Source organism: Vigna umbellata, chromosome 1, assembly GCF_029865625.1.
Source record: "Vigna umbellata cultivar VRB3 chromosome 1, Vumbellata_1.0, whole genome shotgun sequence".
Classification (NCBI taxonomy): domain Eukaryota; kingdom Viridiplantae; phylum Streptophyta; class Magnoliopsida; order Fabales; family Fabaceae; genus Vigna; species Vigna umbellata.
The window spans coordinates 1,261,299-1,276,499 of record NC_142165.1 but is presented as its reverse complement, the minus strand read 5'-3'; the positions used below and the strand labels follow the sequence as shown (position 1 = coordinate 1,276,499).

The following is a 15,201-nucleotide window of genomic DNA, read 5'->3' as shown; positions in this document are numbered from 1 at the left end:
GGAAAATGACATTTAATTTTTACAAGTTTTTGCTTTGAAGGATTTATTATTAGTCTTCTTTGATTTATTCCAACTAGATTTCTTTTTTAGTTTGAACTGATTCATCATTCTCCTCAATATTAGAATTTATCAAGAGTTGTAAAATGGGTCAAGTAGATTTGTTTAAACCCGACTTGAAAAATGGGTCCGGTTAGGTTGGCCTACCAATTGAAAATGGGTTGAAAGGGTTGTCATCCGGTTGTTTCAAATCTTGGTCGAACTGTATCAAATATTGGTTGAGCTGTATCAGACCTTGGTCAAACTGTACTCGACTTTGGCTGAGTTGTATCAGACCTCAGTCGAACTATCTCAAACTTGGACTTGACTGTTATACTGTGTTAATATAAAATGTCGTAATGCGAGTTTCAATTTCTTTTAATGAAGTTGGACTAGTGTGTTAGGTTAACTAACGCAAGACTTATATGTTGAACGGTTAGACTTGACGAATCAGATTGATTTAGGATTCTGAGTTGGAAATATTATACGAGCCTACTTATTAGACAAGACTAACATACTCATCCGTCAAACTTAATTCTTTTTATCATCTTAGAATTTTCTTTCTCATCCAACATATCAGTCTAAGTTAAAAATTATTTTTAATTACTCCACAAAAATAGTTTCTTTAAATATAAAAATACTATAAAATGTGTTTACTGCGTATATAGGATAATCTCAATATACTTTATCTAGTATTTTCTATAAGATACATTTGCATTATAATAGCTGTTATTTAAATTTGTTTTCTATGCATATCATATGTAACAATAAATATGTTACTTATTGAAATTATTTTAACAGTAATTATACTCTCAGTAAATATATTACTCTTACATGTTACTAATTACAAACATCATGCAGTTTATTTACTCAAAGACACATTTAAAAAAGAAAACGTTAAAAAATATTCTGTATTCTGCAATCAATAAATTATAAATATTGATTATGGACTAAACCAATCAGAAATTGTAAAATAATAAGGAGACGGTGTTCTGCATGTTTATTTGATCCACAATTACATTTCTAAATTATCATTCTGCAGAACACATATCACAGGGAACAATATTCCGTATACACGTGTTCAAACTTGCTTGATCTAACATTTGTATCTAAATTATTATGATTATGTTTTTGATTTGCATATAGGTTACGGAAATGATATGGTTGAGCCAGAAAAGCAAAACTGAGTGGACCAGCAATGTTGAGCAACCAATTCTTCACATCATATATCTCCAATGTCATATCAGACCCCACATACCAGGTTGTGCTGCTTCCGTAATATGAGTGATATTAATCAATCTTTCTTTCATCACCCTTCATCATTTTCCTCTTCAAAATTATTTACATCACATAATTTCAATTACTTAATATCTTTTCAACTTGAGTCCAATTCATAGTCTAATCAGATTTGTTTTTTCTGTTCTGGTTTATTAACCTTTGACACCTAATTCAACTATCTTTGCTTTATCCGTTGCATTACTACCACAATTATTAGCTCTGCCTCAAACCATATCATCCAGCTGAATTATTGGAACATCCTTTGTTCTATGCATTCAATGGCTTCTTCCTTATGCAACATCTTCCTCTTACTTTGTTTGCTTAAGGTTCTGGCCTCCATAGGGCCATACCCAGTTGCAGTTCATTCAGCTGGTGATGCTCCGATTAATGTGACAAAGCACTTTTCCTTCTACAATTTCAGCTTCAGCAACAACCCCAGACTAGTCCATGATGTGAAGCTTCTTGGCAGTGCTAAGTTCTCAGATGAAAAGGGTTCTCTTCAAATCCCAGATGAGTCACAATACGCAGACATAAGACACCAAGCTGGTAGAGGGATCTATTCCTTCCCAATTCGCCTGCTAGATCCAACCACCAAGACCCCAGCTTCCTTTCAAACAACTTTCTCTTTTCAACTCAACAATTCCACTGCCTCTGAGCAAGCTGCATATGGGGGTAGTGGCCTCACTTTCATCATTGTCCCTGATGAGTTCACTGTGGGAAGGCCCGGGCCATGGCTTGGCATGCTCAATGATGCTTGTGAAAATGACTACAAGGCAGTGGCCGTGGAGTTTGACACAAGACAGAACCCAGAGTTTGGAGATCCTAATGACAACCATGTTGGCATCAACTTAGGTACCATAGTATCTACCAAAGTTATCAATGTTTCTGACGTTGGTGTTTCCCTTAAGGATGGTTTTGTTCACCGCGCTTGGATCACCTATGATGGTCCTCAGAGGAGAATGGACATTCGTCTTGGAAGAGCCAATGAAGAGGATTATCCTTCCACGCCTATCTTCTCAGAATCTGTGGATCTCTCTCCTTATCTGAATGAGTACATGTTTGTGGGGTTCTCAGCTTCCACTGGTAACCATACACAAATCCACAACATACTCTCTTGGAACTTCACTTCTGTAAGCCAAGCTTTTCTGCGCTTCCCTTCATCTGAAACCTGCCAGGGTAAGATCTTACTTGAGAATAGTACAGCAGCACCAACTACTGAGAAGTCTTCTAAGAATGAGCCACCAAGAAGCTTTTTGATTTTTATGGCATCTGTGGCATTGGCTCTGGCTCTTTTCCTTGGCTTTTACTTCATCAGCAGGCACAGGAGAAATGCTTCCAAGATAAAGACTTCAGTGGAGACAGAGATTCACTTGCCAAGGCCTCCAAACAAACCACGCCGCTTCACATTTTCTCAACTTTCATCTTCAACTCGGTCATTCAGTGAGATAGAGTTGCTTGGCAGTGATTCTAGAGGAGAATACTACAGAGGAAAGCTTTCTAATGGAAGCCAGGTGGCTGTGAAAAGGTTCTCAACTCAGTTTCTCCACACACATGGATCAGACAAGAAGCGTTTGCTGAAGGAAATCAAAGTCATTGGCCATGTTCGCCACCCGAATTTGCTTCCTGTCAGAGGGTGGTGTCAAGACAACCATGAAATCATGGTGGTCTATGACTTTGTTCCCAATGGCAGCCTAGACAAATGGTTATTTGGGGCTGGTGTTCTTCCATGGACTAGGAGATTAAAAGTTATTAAGGATGTAGCTGATGGCTTGAGCTTCCTCCACACTAAGCACCTAGCCCACAAGAACTTGAAATGCAGCAGTGTGTTTCTAGATGTCAACTTCAGAGCTGTTTTGGGTGATTTTGGCTTTGTGCTGTTGGGGGCAGAATCAAAACAGTTTGAGTCAGCAGTGTGCCATGGTGCAGACGTGTTTGAGTTTGGTGTCCTTGTGTTGGAAGTGATAGCTGGAAGGGTAAGGGATGAGAAAGAGGAGGGAAATCCAGAAGAGAGGAACCTATTGGATTATGCTTGGAACTTGCATCAGATTGATGAGAAAGTTAAGCTTGTGGACAGAAGGATGGGATCATTGATCAACTTGGAGCAGGCAATTCGTGTTCTCGAAATCGGGTTGCTTTGCACCTTAAATGAGAACAAAGGAAGACCCTCAATGGAGCAAGTGGTGGAGTTTTTTCTGAACATGGATAAGCCTATTCCTGAACTGCCAAGAACTCGCCCTGTTTCCTTGTTCCCCTATAATAGCGCCAACACAGGACTTTGCAATACATATTCTTGCACTTTTTAGGCAAGTCATGATCTTGGTGAATGATTATGTGGGAGATGTAAGAATAAATGTTGAAGGGACCATTCTTAAGCCTGCAACAATGGATTGGATTGATTTTCCAAATGCTGCAAGTGCTTAAAGTTTGTGTGTTTGTGACATGCTACATAAATAGTGTTGTATTTAGCCTGTGGTATTCAATTTCAGCCTGCTTTGGCATTTCTCTACAAGATTCAAAGCTCGAGGTTAGGAGGATTTGTGCCTCCGTTTAGAGTCCATCTAGCTACATGGCAAGTGAAAGATGGTTGATAATGGTAAAAAGGGAAAACATAATCAATACTATTTTTATGAAGAAATGTTAAATTGTATGAATCAAAGCTCAAGTGTACTTTGTTTTACCCCGACCAGTTCTTTAGCCCCAAGGCCATTACTCTGATTATTTTGTTTTTGGTTTGTGCATGAAATTATGATTGGGCTAATGTGTTTTTATGTCAAGGTAACACTGAAAAAGGCAGTGAGAATTCTTCTTCTTAGCCTTTTAGTGATGTCTGTCTATCATTTTTGTACAAATTACTAGCAATAAAGGGCCTAATATTCAAATCACAATGCATTATGCTTGTATTGATAATTTTCCAACAAGATTGAAGGTACTTTTGTAACAACGAAAATATATTAATTTTGGTGGATAGTTGGTTGTTCCATATAGCATGTAAATCGCATGTAATGTAGTTTACAATATGTTTTTTTCGGTTATGGAATTAAAGTTAGTTGTTTACTAATTCACATTTGTCTTGAAAGTCCAAAGTCTTCACTTCGTCATTCGTCCTAGCAGTCTGTTTGGTTGAACTTGGAGGTTACCTGCAAAAGATATTTCGATGTCAAAGTCAATAAAAGTTCGACAATTCTAACAATTAACGTGTATTAAATACAATTACCTACTTCTTTATCTGAAACTTGTATTTATAAATTTGGAATGAGCTTTAGATTAGCAATAGCCTAGTTACAGTCCAATTAACTATAATCATTATTTGTCTTAAACTGATCTGTGTTAGACCTAATTCTTTTGTAAGTTGATTGTTCGATCTTATCTTATCTACTTGGTCGATGTACAACTGTGAGGTCATACGATACATCTTCGATTTTTAATTGATATAATGATGATTTTTTTTTATCTTTTTTATGGTCATATCTATAATATGTTATTGGTGAAGGAGTAGGGATTATGAAGGTGCAATGGAAATTGCTAAAGTAACGAAACAAATTGAAAATTTTTGAGATTAGTGAAATATCTTCCAATGATAAAAATGGGAGATGATTCCTCTTAAAATTATGTTTACCCCAATTCAAGAATTACAATGAAACTCCAAATACTAAAGAATCAAGATATGATGAAATAAGTTTGTACAAGGTGAGACTGCCAGCAGTCAATACAATAACTATATAAACACTAGTTAGCTACTTACAATGTAAACTTAAAAGGAAATAGAAAATTACAGTAACCTCTAGTCATTTAACCTCCAATTATTATTACGATTGCAAGTCTTCTATTAAATGTGCTTGTAGGGTTTCAAGTCGTCATTGTCACAAACTTTGATGGTGTAGTATATTCTAAAAGAGAATTTGACGACACAAGGCACAAAACATTTGTGATGTTTATAATCCTTTATCCATCACAGAGTTACAAAATTGTGGGAACATGGTACCAAACTTTCCACAAAACTCCTCTAATAATCGATTGCAAAACGGACCATATTTTTGGGCAATATTTTTGAACGTGAATATCTCATATTATACTCGTATTCCTATAAAATAGGAGTTGAACATGGGCAATTGCCAACATTCTTTTACTTGGTCAATTTATCCCATTATCAACAAAAACAAGATCTAAATATATGAACCATGGTGATAGGTTCTCTGAATTTAACTATTATCTCCCATATATTACAATATATCAAGTCTCTCATCAAAAATTAAATGAAATTTTTTAAAGTAAACAAATATGTGCACAACAAATGAGAAAATTTTAATGATTGTCACGACATGGAACCAAGTCCCATTTGCACTATACATGATGCTTAAAATTCTTTGGTGGCACGCCTTTAGTAAAAGGGTCGACAATCATCAATTTAATACTAACTTGTTCAATGATCACTTTCTTTTCTTTAACATGTTCTCTTATAGTTAGATATTTAATGTCAATGTCCTTCAACTTCTACTTCTATTATTCTTAGCTATGAATAGCGCAACAAAGTTATTACAATATAACTTCAATGGCCAGCAATTTAGTCCACAACTCTAAGTCCAAATAAAAACTCTTCAACCAAACATTATGTGAGGTAGTCTCAAAACAAGAAATGAACTCAATCTCTATAGTGGAAGTAGCAATCAAGGTTTGCTTTTTGCTACTCCAAGATACAACTCCACAAGTTAGCATAAAAAAATAATCAAATGTATATTTTCTAGTATCAATGCAACCAACAAAATCTGAATCAAAATAGCCTATCACCTCCAAATTATTAGTTCGTCTATAGATGAGCATGATATCCTTTGTTCCTTTATTACTCTAATATCTTCCCTAAAATTCCAATTGCGGATGCAATGTCACGTGCAAACTTGAGCATACATCATACTTCTGACAATTAAAGCATATGAAATATTTTTCATATGATCCCTTTCAAGATTAATTTTTGCGCTCACCTAATTCAAGCTTATCACCCTTCACAATAGGAGCTACACTCGATGAATAATTTTTCATATTAAACCTCTCTAAATAACCTTGATGATATAGGTCTTTTGAGACAAACACTAAATACCTTGAGATCTTTCTCTAGGGATCTTAATGTCTATGACATAAGATGCCTCACCTATATCTTTTATATCAAAGTTCTTTGAGAGAAACTATTTCACCTCATATAACATTCCATTATCATTATTTGCAAGAAAAATGTCATCCACATATAGAACAAGAAAGCATTAACCTTCTGGTGTATTCATTGATCCATGATGTTTTATTCAAAACCAAATGAAGAAATAACTTCATGAAATTTTAAATAGCATTAAAGTGAAGCTTGTTTTAAATCATAGATGGATTTATTAAGCTTACAAACTAAATGCTCTCCACCACTAGAGGAGAATCCTTTAAGTTGTTTCATGTAAAACTTTTCCTCTAAGACAATATTAAGGAAGGTCATTTTCATATCCATATGATGTAACTAAAAATTAAAATGAGCTACTAATGCCATGATTACTCATAAAGAGTCTTTTTGAGATACAAGAGAGAAAGTTTCCTTGTAATTGATTCCTTTGAGTGAACCGTTTGATAACAAGTCTTGTTTTATGTTTCTCAATATTACCTTCTTCAACCTTTCTTAGTTTTAAAGACTCATATATGCATCCAATGAAAATTACACCTTTAGATAACTCAACAAGATCCCATACTTGATTAGATGTCATTGAATCCATCTCATCTTTCATAGCACTATACAACAAATTCAAGTTATTAGAAGTCATGTTTTGTGAGAACGTTTTAGGATCATTTTTGGCTCTAACGTTATAATTTGATTCTTGTAGATAAACCTCATAATCATTAGCAGTTCTTGATCTTTTGATTCTTGTAGATATTCTTAGTGTTGCTTCACTATCTTGATGAGAAACTTGTTGTTTAATTGGTTCTCCAACATTTATATTTTGTTCCTCATCAACTTGATCTACATTATCATCTTCAACAACTTGTGGAACTCGAATAATTGGTTGTCTAATATGCTCTTGAACTCGAAGAGCATTGTTGACCTACTTGTTTTAATCCCAACAAGTGCACAAGATCAGTTGTAGTACAACAAGTATCGTATCCACAACGCCATATGTGAATATTCAAGTAATCTAAACATGTATGATTTGCTATAATTGTTTCAATGGTGATGTTGTGAATTGTTGAAATGTGGCTCTAAAAAGAGGGGGGCGAGGGGTGAATATAGTCTGAAAATAAATTCAAAATCTACGTGCATAAATATACAAAGACAAGCGAACTAACCATTAAAAGTAAAAGTGTAAGGAAAGAGAAAATGGACACAAGAGATTTATATGGGTTCACCTCCAAACGAGGCCATGTCTACACTCTTAAGCAATCTACTTAAGAAATTTCATAATCAACACCTTTGACTAGAAATGAGTATCACCCTCTTAAGGTACACAAATACAAACTTCTTTAGGCTACACCAAGTATCGATCTCTCAAGGTATCATGTCTCAATCTTCTCATGTGAACAATAACTCTCAATTATAATGAATAATTAGAAAACACTCTCACAACAAGAGTGTACAATATAGCTCACAGGTTATAAGTTCACTAAGTGAACGATATATTGTTTGCTCTCAACCTAATTCATTAACCATTAATGACATGACAATTTCTCAACACTTTTATCTTTTTCAATTCTCTTTGTTAATCTTCTCATAAGTCTTTGCATTCTTCATATAGTTGCTACATTTGATAGTCGTTGACAATTCAAATTACAACTTTTATCACAATCTTCTTGATATGAAATGACTTAATCAATTTTTTAATTTGATTTTTTAACTTGAATCTTCAACGTCATTCTTCATTACTTCAATTATATATAAATCTGTTGATGTTCTTCAAGTTCACAATTATCATATTAAAAGGAAACTTTGTACAATATGTTTCTACATTTGAATTGTTAGAGCAGTACTATTTTATATTGAATTAAATAATTTTTTCATAAATCATTTTCTAATTCTTTTTTTTAGAATGTAATTATCAAAAGATAACTTTCTTGAATGTTATAGCTGATATCATCAATTCTTTGTTTCAAATACATAGATCATATCAATTCATATTATCATTTAGAAAATAAAGCATTAAAGATAAGAAAGTGCCTGGTATTCACTCTTCTAATTAAACCATCTAATACCTTAGTGGTCTAATGCTTTGTGTTATTTAGGAACCAAAACTATAACACCCTGATTATGTAGCAATCTGGTGTTTGGTCATAATGACGAGTGAGAAAGAATACTGTGTTTAGTGTGGTATTTACACCTAATTTAGGAAAGTTTTTGGAAAATGAAATACTTGGGTAAGAAGATGCATTAATGTTTATCCTTTATTTAAAATCTTTGAAGATAGAAGGAAATTTTCGGTGCAGGCTAAGGTGTGTGGTTGAAGGGGTAGGTAGGATCTTCACGTGGTGCAGTTCTTGCATGTGCGGTTTGTTGCAATTGTGTCTGTACTTTTTCAAGTATTGGTCCAAAATCTACATCACGTTTGGAACGCTGAACCTTGCAGGCTTTGCCAGGGTTTGCAGTTTGGCAGCAGTGTTTGCAGGGTTTGCGGCTGAAGGTAGTTTAATGCGTGGTTTGGGCTTTTACGTGGCTGGAGAGCGGCTTTGTTCAGGTTTTATTTCATGGGCCAGCTATTGCGATGGTCTTTTTGGAACACCAAGGTCTGCAGCAAAGACGTTTGAGGGTTTGGAGAAGTATAACTTCTTTTGAGGTTTTATAATTTTTGGGGCTGGTTTCAGGATTATTAGGATTGGGGAAACTATCTTCCTCTCAATCTTTCAAATGTATGAACAGTTATATTTGTCCATCTTTAATAAAGCGTGTAACATTCCTTTATCATAATTATTATTTTTATAAAAGAGATAGGATTTCTGTACAAATTATTGAAGAAGTTTGGAAGAGTGTAAAATCATTGGTATGGACGTGTTGTGTTGACAAAAAAGATAAATCGTTAACACATTTAATTTTTTTTGTAATACACTTTATGTAATTTTGAAACATTTTGTAAAAGATTAATTGATTAACATTCAACATCGTTCGGTCCATCCACTCAGGTCAAAGATTAGGCCGCAATTGGACCATCGCTTAAGCTATTGTTGGGCCAATAGTCCAGTAGATGATAAAATAATCAAAGAATATCTAATTAAAGATAGGTTTAATACCTCTTTTGGTCCCTAGAAAGGGGGCCAATGTTCAATGTGGTCCCACCTTTTTTTAGAAGTTCAATGTGATCCCATCTTTTGTAAAAAGTGTGCAATCAAGTCCTTTTTGGAAACGGCGTTAAGTTTTTAACGGAGCAGCTGACAGGGTGGACTGAAGTTAGTTACGTGGCTTTGTGTGGGTAATACGTGGCAGTGAGAGGGTGATACGTGGCTGTGAGAGGGTAAATCAGAAATTAGGGTTTGAGTTGCAGAGAAATTGAGATTTATTGTCGTGTTTCTTCTGAAGGGTGTTCGTCGTGTTTGAAAAGTTGGGGTAAAGGATCTTCTCAGTGTTTACATTTCTTACCCAGTTTGCTAGAGTCATCGGCGGCGGCACCAGTGGAATTTGACTTCTTCCATTTTCCTTCATTTCAGCTTTCTCAGGAGCTAAAGTCAATTCCATGTTTACAACTCACAGGTGCTTCTTTGCTCGGTCTTCTTCAAGCAATTGCTGTCAGACTGATAAATAAAAAGACTAATGGTATAAAATAGTATAAAATTCCTTCGAAATATAGTAGAAGAAACCCCCACCATCTTCAGTGTTCATTTTAAAGTTTGAAACTTTTCACCATTTTCGTTAACTGGCGGAAAATGGGAGTTCTGGGTTTTATCCATTCAGTTTTCTTGAAAAAAAAAAACTGAATTTTATCAGTTGCTGGTGTATTTTGTTCTTGAAAAATTCCACTCTCTTTTTAATTGACCACCGACCCTTGTGATTGATCCTTCAATTGAACTGGGAGAAAGGTATTTGGTAATGTTCTATGCAAGATATTAGTATTGGTTTTTGTTCATGGGATTCCTCAATGCACATTTAAGTGATAACATACGAATTATTCTGCTTTTGGTTTTGGTTTTTTCAGGTGGCCTCTGTTAGCGTGTAGTGCTCACAGATTCTGTCATGGTGAATACTGAAGGTGGTGTCCTTTTAAGGCATAGAAGGTTTGAGAGCTTGTTGAATACAAGATCTAGCCAAAGTGTGGAAGAAACTCCAAAAGTTGCAGTGAAAGATGGACTGGGAAAAACAACAAGGAAGGATGATGGGTGGGTTTCTGCAACCATATCTTGGATCAGAACAAAGTTCCTGTCTATATATTGTAATTTGTGATTCTATATTATATATTATAATTCAGTGCTCTTACCTGAAGAATATGATGAACATCCTTCAGAAGAAACACGACAATAAATCCCAATTTCTCTGCAACTCAAACCCTAATTTCTGATTTACCCTCTCACAGCCACGTATCACCCTCTCACTGCCACGTATTACCCACACAAAGCCACGTAGCTAACTTCAGTCCACCCTGTCAGCTGCTCCGTTAAAAACTTAACGCCGTTTCCAAAAAGGACTTGATTGCACACTTTTTACAAAAGATGGGATCACATTGAACTTCTAAAAAAAGGTGGGACCACATTGAACATTGGCCCCCTTTCTAGGGACCAAAAGAGGTATTAAACCTTAAAGATATTGATAAGCAGGTTATAAACAACCAACCGGATTTTCAGGTAATATGTGTATATCTTCTGTTTATATTTTATTGGGCTTGTATCAGCTCAGGATCCGGTAAATTATAAATACAAAGTCAGGGCCGAAAGTTAGGTACGTTCCACTTACATTCCATTCAGGGTCTGCTCACACTTAACTCATATTCTCAAATATTCAAACAGTGATAACCATTCACTAAATACTCAACCAAGAGCCGAGGCTCTTCAAATCACACGCCTAACTTGAGCGTTGGAGTGCCTTTTGCAGGTACATCCCCTGAGCACGAAGGCAACCGATCGACCAAGACTGAAGTGACCGAACGGTCCAAACGGAAGTCAACCGAACGGCTCCGACAGAAGAAAGGCAAGCAGCCCAGGCGATTCCAGCCTTCGGAAGGAAGGAAGACACGTTAGCAAAGGTTCGTCTCTTGGTCCCGTAAAATCCTACCAAAACATAAAGGTTTTGGGAATTTGTTTTTTCTCTCTTAAAAGACATATAAAATGTTTTGACTATTGACACTTCGAAATTTATCTTGTGACATTATTTGTGTTTTTCCTTGGACAAAGTTTTGTCCCAACTTTTATCAAGCTCAGAAAAATTCAACATTGGAGTATTGACCCTGTTAATACCCAATTTCGTCCGGGTAGTTAAAAAATATATATAGAGTTAAGAAGGGGTAATAAAACAAAGTAAACGGGCAAAGATAAATTTAATACGAAGTCTCAAAAATGATTTGTGTTCCGTTTTCCGTTTTCTTTATTTTTGTTCTTTTATTTTCTACTTTGTTTCGTTTTTATTTATTTCCTCTCCTGTTTATATTTTATTTTGCTTCATTTTATTTTTATTTTTACTTCATTTGGTTTTATTTTATTTTGTTTTTTTCTTTTTTCTTTTTTTTTATGTTATTCCATTTTGCTTTATTTCATTTTATTTTATTTTATTTTTTATGTTTTTCAGGGTTTATTTTTATGTATTTTACTCTTTATTTTTTTATGTTTATTTTTTTTATTTTATTTTATTTTTGTTGTTTCCCTTTTAATTTCGTTTTTTTATTTTTATTTTTTATTTTTTATTTTTATTTTTATTTTTATTTTTATTTTTATTTTTTTAAAAAAAAAGGATTTAAGAAAAGGTTACTTTTTTTCATAAAAATTTGCACTGCAATGCTGACATATATAAAATAAAATATATAAAAAAAAAAGAAGGGAAAAAAGGAAGTCAACTAGGTTCCCTCCTTCTGAAGCCATCCGTTACAGTGATCAAGCACAGAGAATGCTCAAAATGTGCTTACACAGTGGCAGCGTAAAAAGGTATTTGCTTTTCTTGCTGAAAATCCTTAAGCAGCAGCAGCCATACATGGAAGGGGAAAGATTTTTGAAAGAGCACCTGCCAACTGCAAAGTGGAGACATGAAGAAAAGAAAAAGACAAAGAAAATCCTACGCCAGAGGATATCCGAGAGTTCCCAGGAAGTGTTACAACAGGAAGGAGGGGCTTTGGCTTTGAAAAGGGGGATCAATCACATTGCAGGGGATCACTGGTCATCACCACGAGAGAGTAAGAGATCTGAGACTAGAGAGAAAGAAGGAGGACCGACGGTTGCGTGAACCTACCTGCTCAGTTAACTTTACTTTCCGGCGCCTGCAAGATCAATTTTGAGTACCAAAAGAGAAGTTCGGTCGAGGAAAGCAAAGGGGATTAGAACCGAAGAGGAAGGACATCTTGAAGCTGCGAAGGTAAGTTTTCGTACATATAAGCTCTTTAATCATGATATGCCTTCCTTATGCGTGCTGAGTGCTGAGTGCCAAGAGACGAATGATCGATGTTTTGCGTTTGTTTATCTTCCCCTGTTAATCCAAACTGCACCCAAAATGCAGTTTCAGTGCCTGCAAACTTCAGTCTATTTTGCTAACAATAGAAAATAGGCATATACTCCCCAACGTCAAAGCTTCAATACCCTTTAAACATCCAGAAAACATGTAATAAAAAAAGAAAACAGAAGCAGCAGAGACGTCTTCATACAAATTCTCATAAGAAAATAGAAAAAGGAAGTAGTTTTTCTTTCTTGTAAACCATGCGCATGTCTGCCACAGCTGCCTTCCGTCTCAGGATCATATCATACTTCACCTATAGTAAACCCAGTAAACAGACCAAATCACAGATCCCATGCCAATACACTCAAAGCTTGTCCTTTAGAGTAAGCCATTTTATCCTCTGTTATCTCCAACACATTCCAACAAGGGTGGCAAATTGACACTTCGGACTATATCATTAGTTCAACATCCTCAAGTTTATTGACTTTAACACCAAGTGTGAAAAATTTCTGTCATCCTTACACAGTAACACAACCTATCTGTTTAACCAACTCCCTCCATCACGCACATCACTGGAAACTTACCATTCCCCAACCTGTATCTTCATTTCCCTAGTCTCTCTCCCTCGCAAGCCACAGAGAGAACCGTGTTTATCACAGGGATCACCCCTTCAGATGCACTTGGAAAATTCGAGAGACCCATTGCAGAGAACCAGAATCAGACACTGGTTACAGCACAACATACATACACAAAACAAAACCCAAACACAGAAATAGAAAATAGACAAAGAAGAGAAGGAGACGTCGAGGTGGTGACCGGAGGCAACCCTGGCGACAACCGGTGATGTTGACGGGAGCCTTGGCAGGCGCGGCGTCTGAGCTCGCCCAAGGGGCGATTCACGAAGGAGAGTATCATCTCTCTTGTGCGCGAAGAAGAGAGGGGGAGCGAAGGCGACGCCCTGAGTCGCGTCTAGCGGTGGCTGGTTTGGCGGAGACAGCCGTACGCGCGCGAAGAAACGGAGAAGTAAGGGACCTCCCGCGCGCGAGGACGGAGAGGAAGGAGTTGGCGGCGGCCCCGGTGGCGCCTGGTCGCCGGTGACGCCTTGGGCTGAGCGGGGATCCGTCACGGTGGCCGGCCGTTTGAACGGAGGCTGGGCAGAGTGCGTGATGAGTGCCTCTAGGATTTCTCGTCCATGGGAGAAGCTTGAATCTCTGATGCATGTCTGAAATGAGTTGGGACGTAAGAACCCCTAGGGTTTTCCAAACCTGAGAAGTGAAATGGGCCCTAGGCCTGCTCCAGTTTAAAAATATTCACATGTATATAATTAAAAAAAACATTTCTTTCCTTCGCGCACCCCCGTTTCTCACTCGCGCACCCTCTACCCATTCCCTTGGTCTGGGCTCAGGCCCATTCTGTTACTAAAAGAGTAGAAAAAAAACTTCTTTCTCCCGCAGCCCCTGTTTCTCACTTCCACACCCCCTTTCAGCTTGGGTTTTGGCCCAATTCATTTCCATAAGAAAAAAATATAGTTTAGACACCCCAATTTCCTATTTAGGCACCCTTACTATTTGTTTTATTATTTATTTATTTATTTGCTTTTCTTTATTTATTTTATTTTGTTCCCTTATTTATCTTATTCTATTTGTTTTTTTTATTTTATTTTATTTTATTATTTTTTATTGTTGTAATTATTTTTATTGTTGTAATTATTTTTATTGTTTTTATTTTATTTTATTTATTTATTCTAAATATCTAAAATGCATATTTAATAATGCATAAAAAATAAAATATTTATATATATATATATATATATATATATATATATATATATATATATATATTTATATACAAAATTTACAAAAATATTTTAAAGGTTTAGGCACATGTGTGATCGCACGCATCGTCCTTGTGCTAAAACCTTTTCTCCTTCTCTTCTAAAAAATACAAATACAAAAATATTTTAAAGGTTTAGGCACATGTGTGATCGCACGCATCGTCCTTGTGTTAAAACCTTTTCTCCTTCTCTTCTAAAAAATACAAATACAAAAATATTTTAAAGGTTTAGGCACATGTGTGATCGCACGCATCGTCCTTGTGTTAAAACCTTTTCTTCTTCTCTTCTAAAAAAATAATACAAATACAAAAATATTTTAAAAGGTTTAGGCACATGTGTGATCGCACGCATCGTCCTTGTGCTAAAACCTTTTCTTCTCCTTTTCTCAAATAAAATTATAAAAATATGTTTTAAAGGTTAAGCGCATGTGTGATCGCTCGCATCGTCCTTGTGCTAAAAACCTTTTCACCTTCCTTTTTAC

The 15,201-nt window shown here is 35.8% G+C and overlaps 1 protein-coding gene across 1 annotated transcript; it reads left to right on the top strand.

Annotated features, from left to right (window-relative positions):
* Window positions 1-1,478: 1,478 nt before the first annotated feature.
* LOC124821833 (putative L-type lectin-domain containing receptor kinase S.7) lies at window positions 1,479-4,199 on the top strand. The gene has a single exon (XM_047293780.2). The coding sequence runs from the start codon at window positions 1,584-1,586 to the stop codon at window positions 3,615-3,617; it is 2,034 nt and encodes a 677-aa protein (XP_047149736.2). The 5' UTR covers window positions 1,479-1,583; the 3' UTR covers window positions 3,618-4,199.
* The last annotated feature ends 11,002 nt before the right edge of the window (window positions 4,200-15,201 follow it).

What these genes read in the sequence shown, in the direction of transcription:
- LOC124821833 (XM_047293780.2), top strand. Translation starts at nt 1,584, where the DNA reads ATGCATTCAATGGCTTCTTCCTTATGCAACATCTTCCTCTTACTTTGT.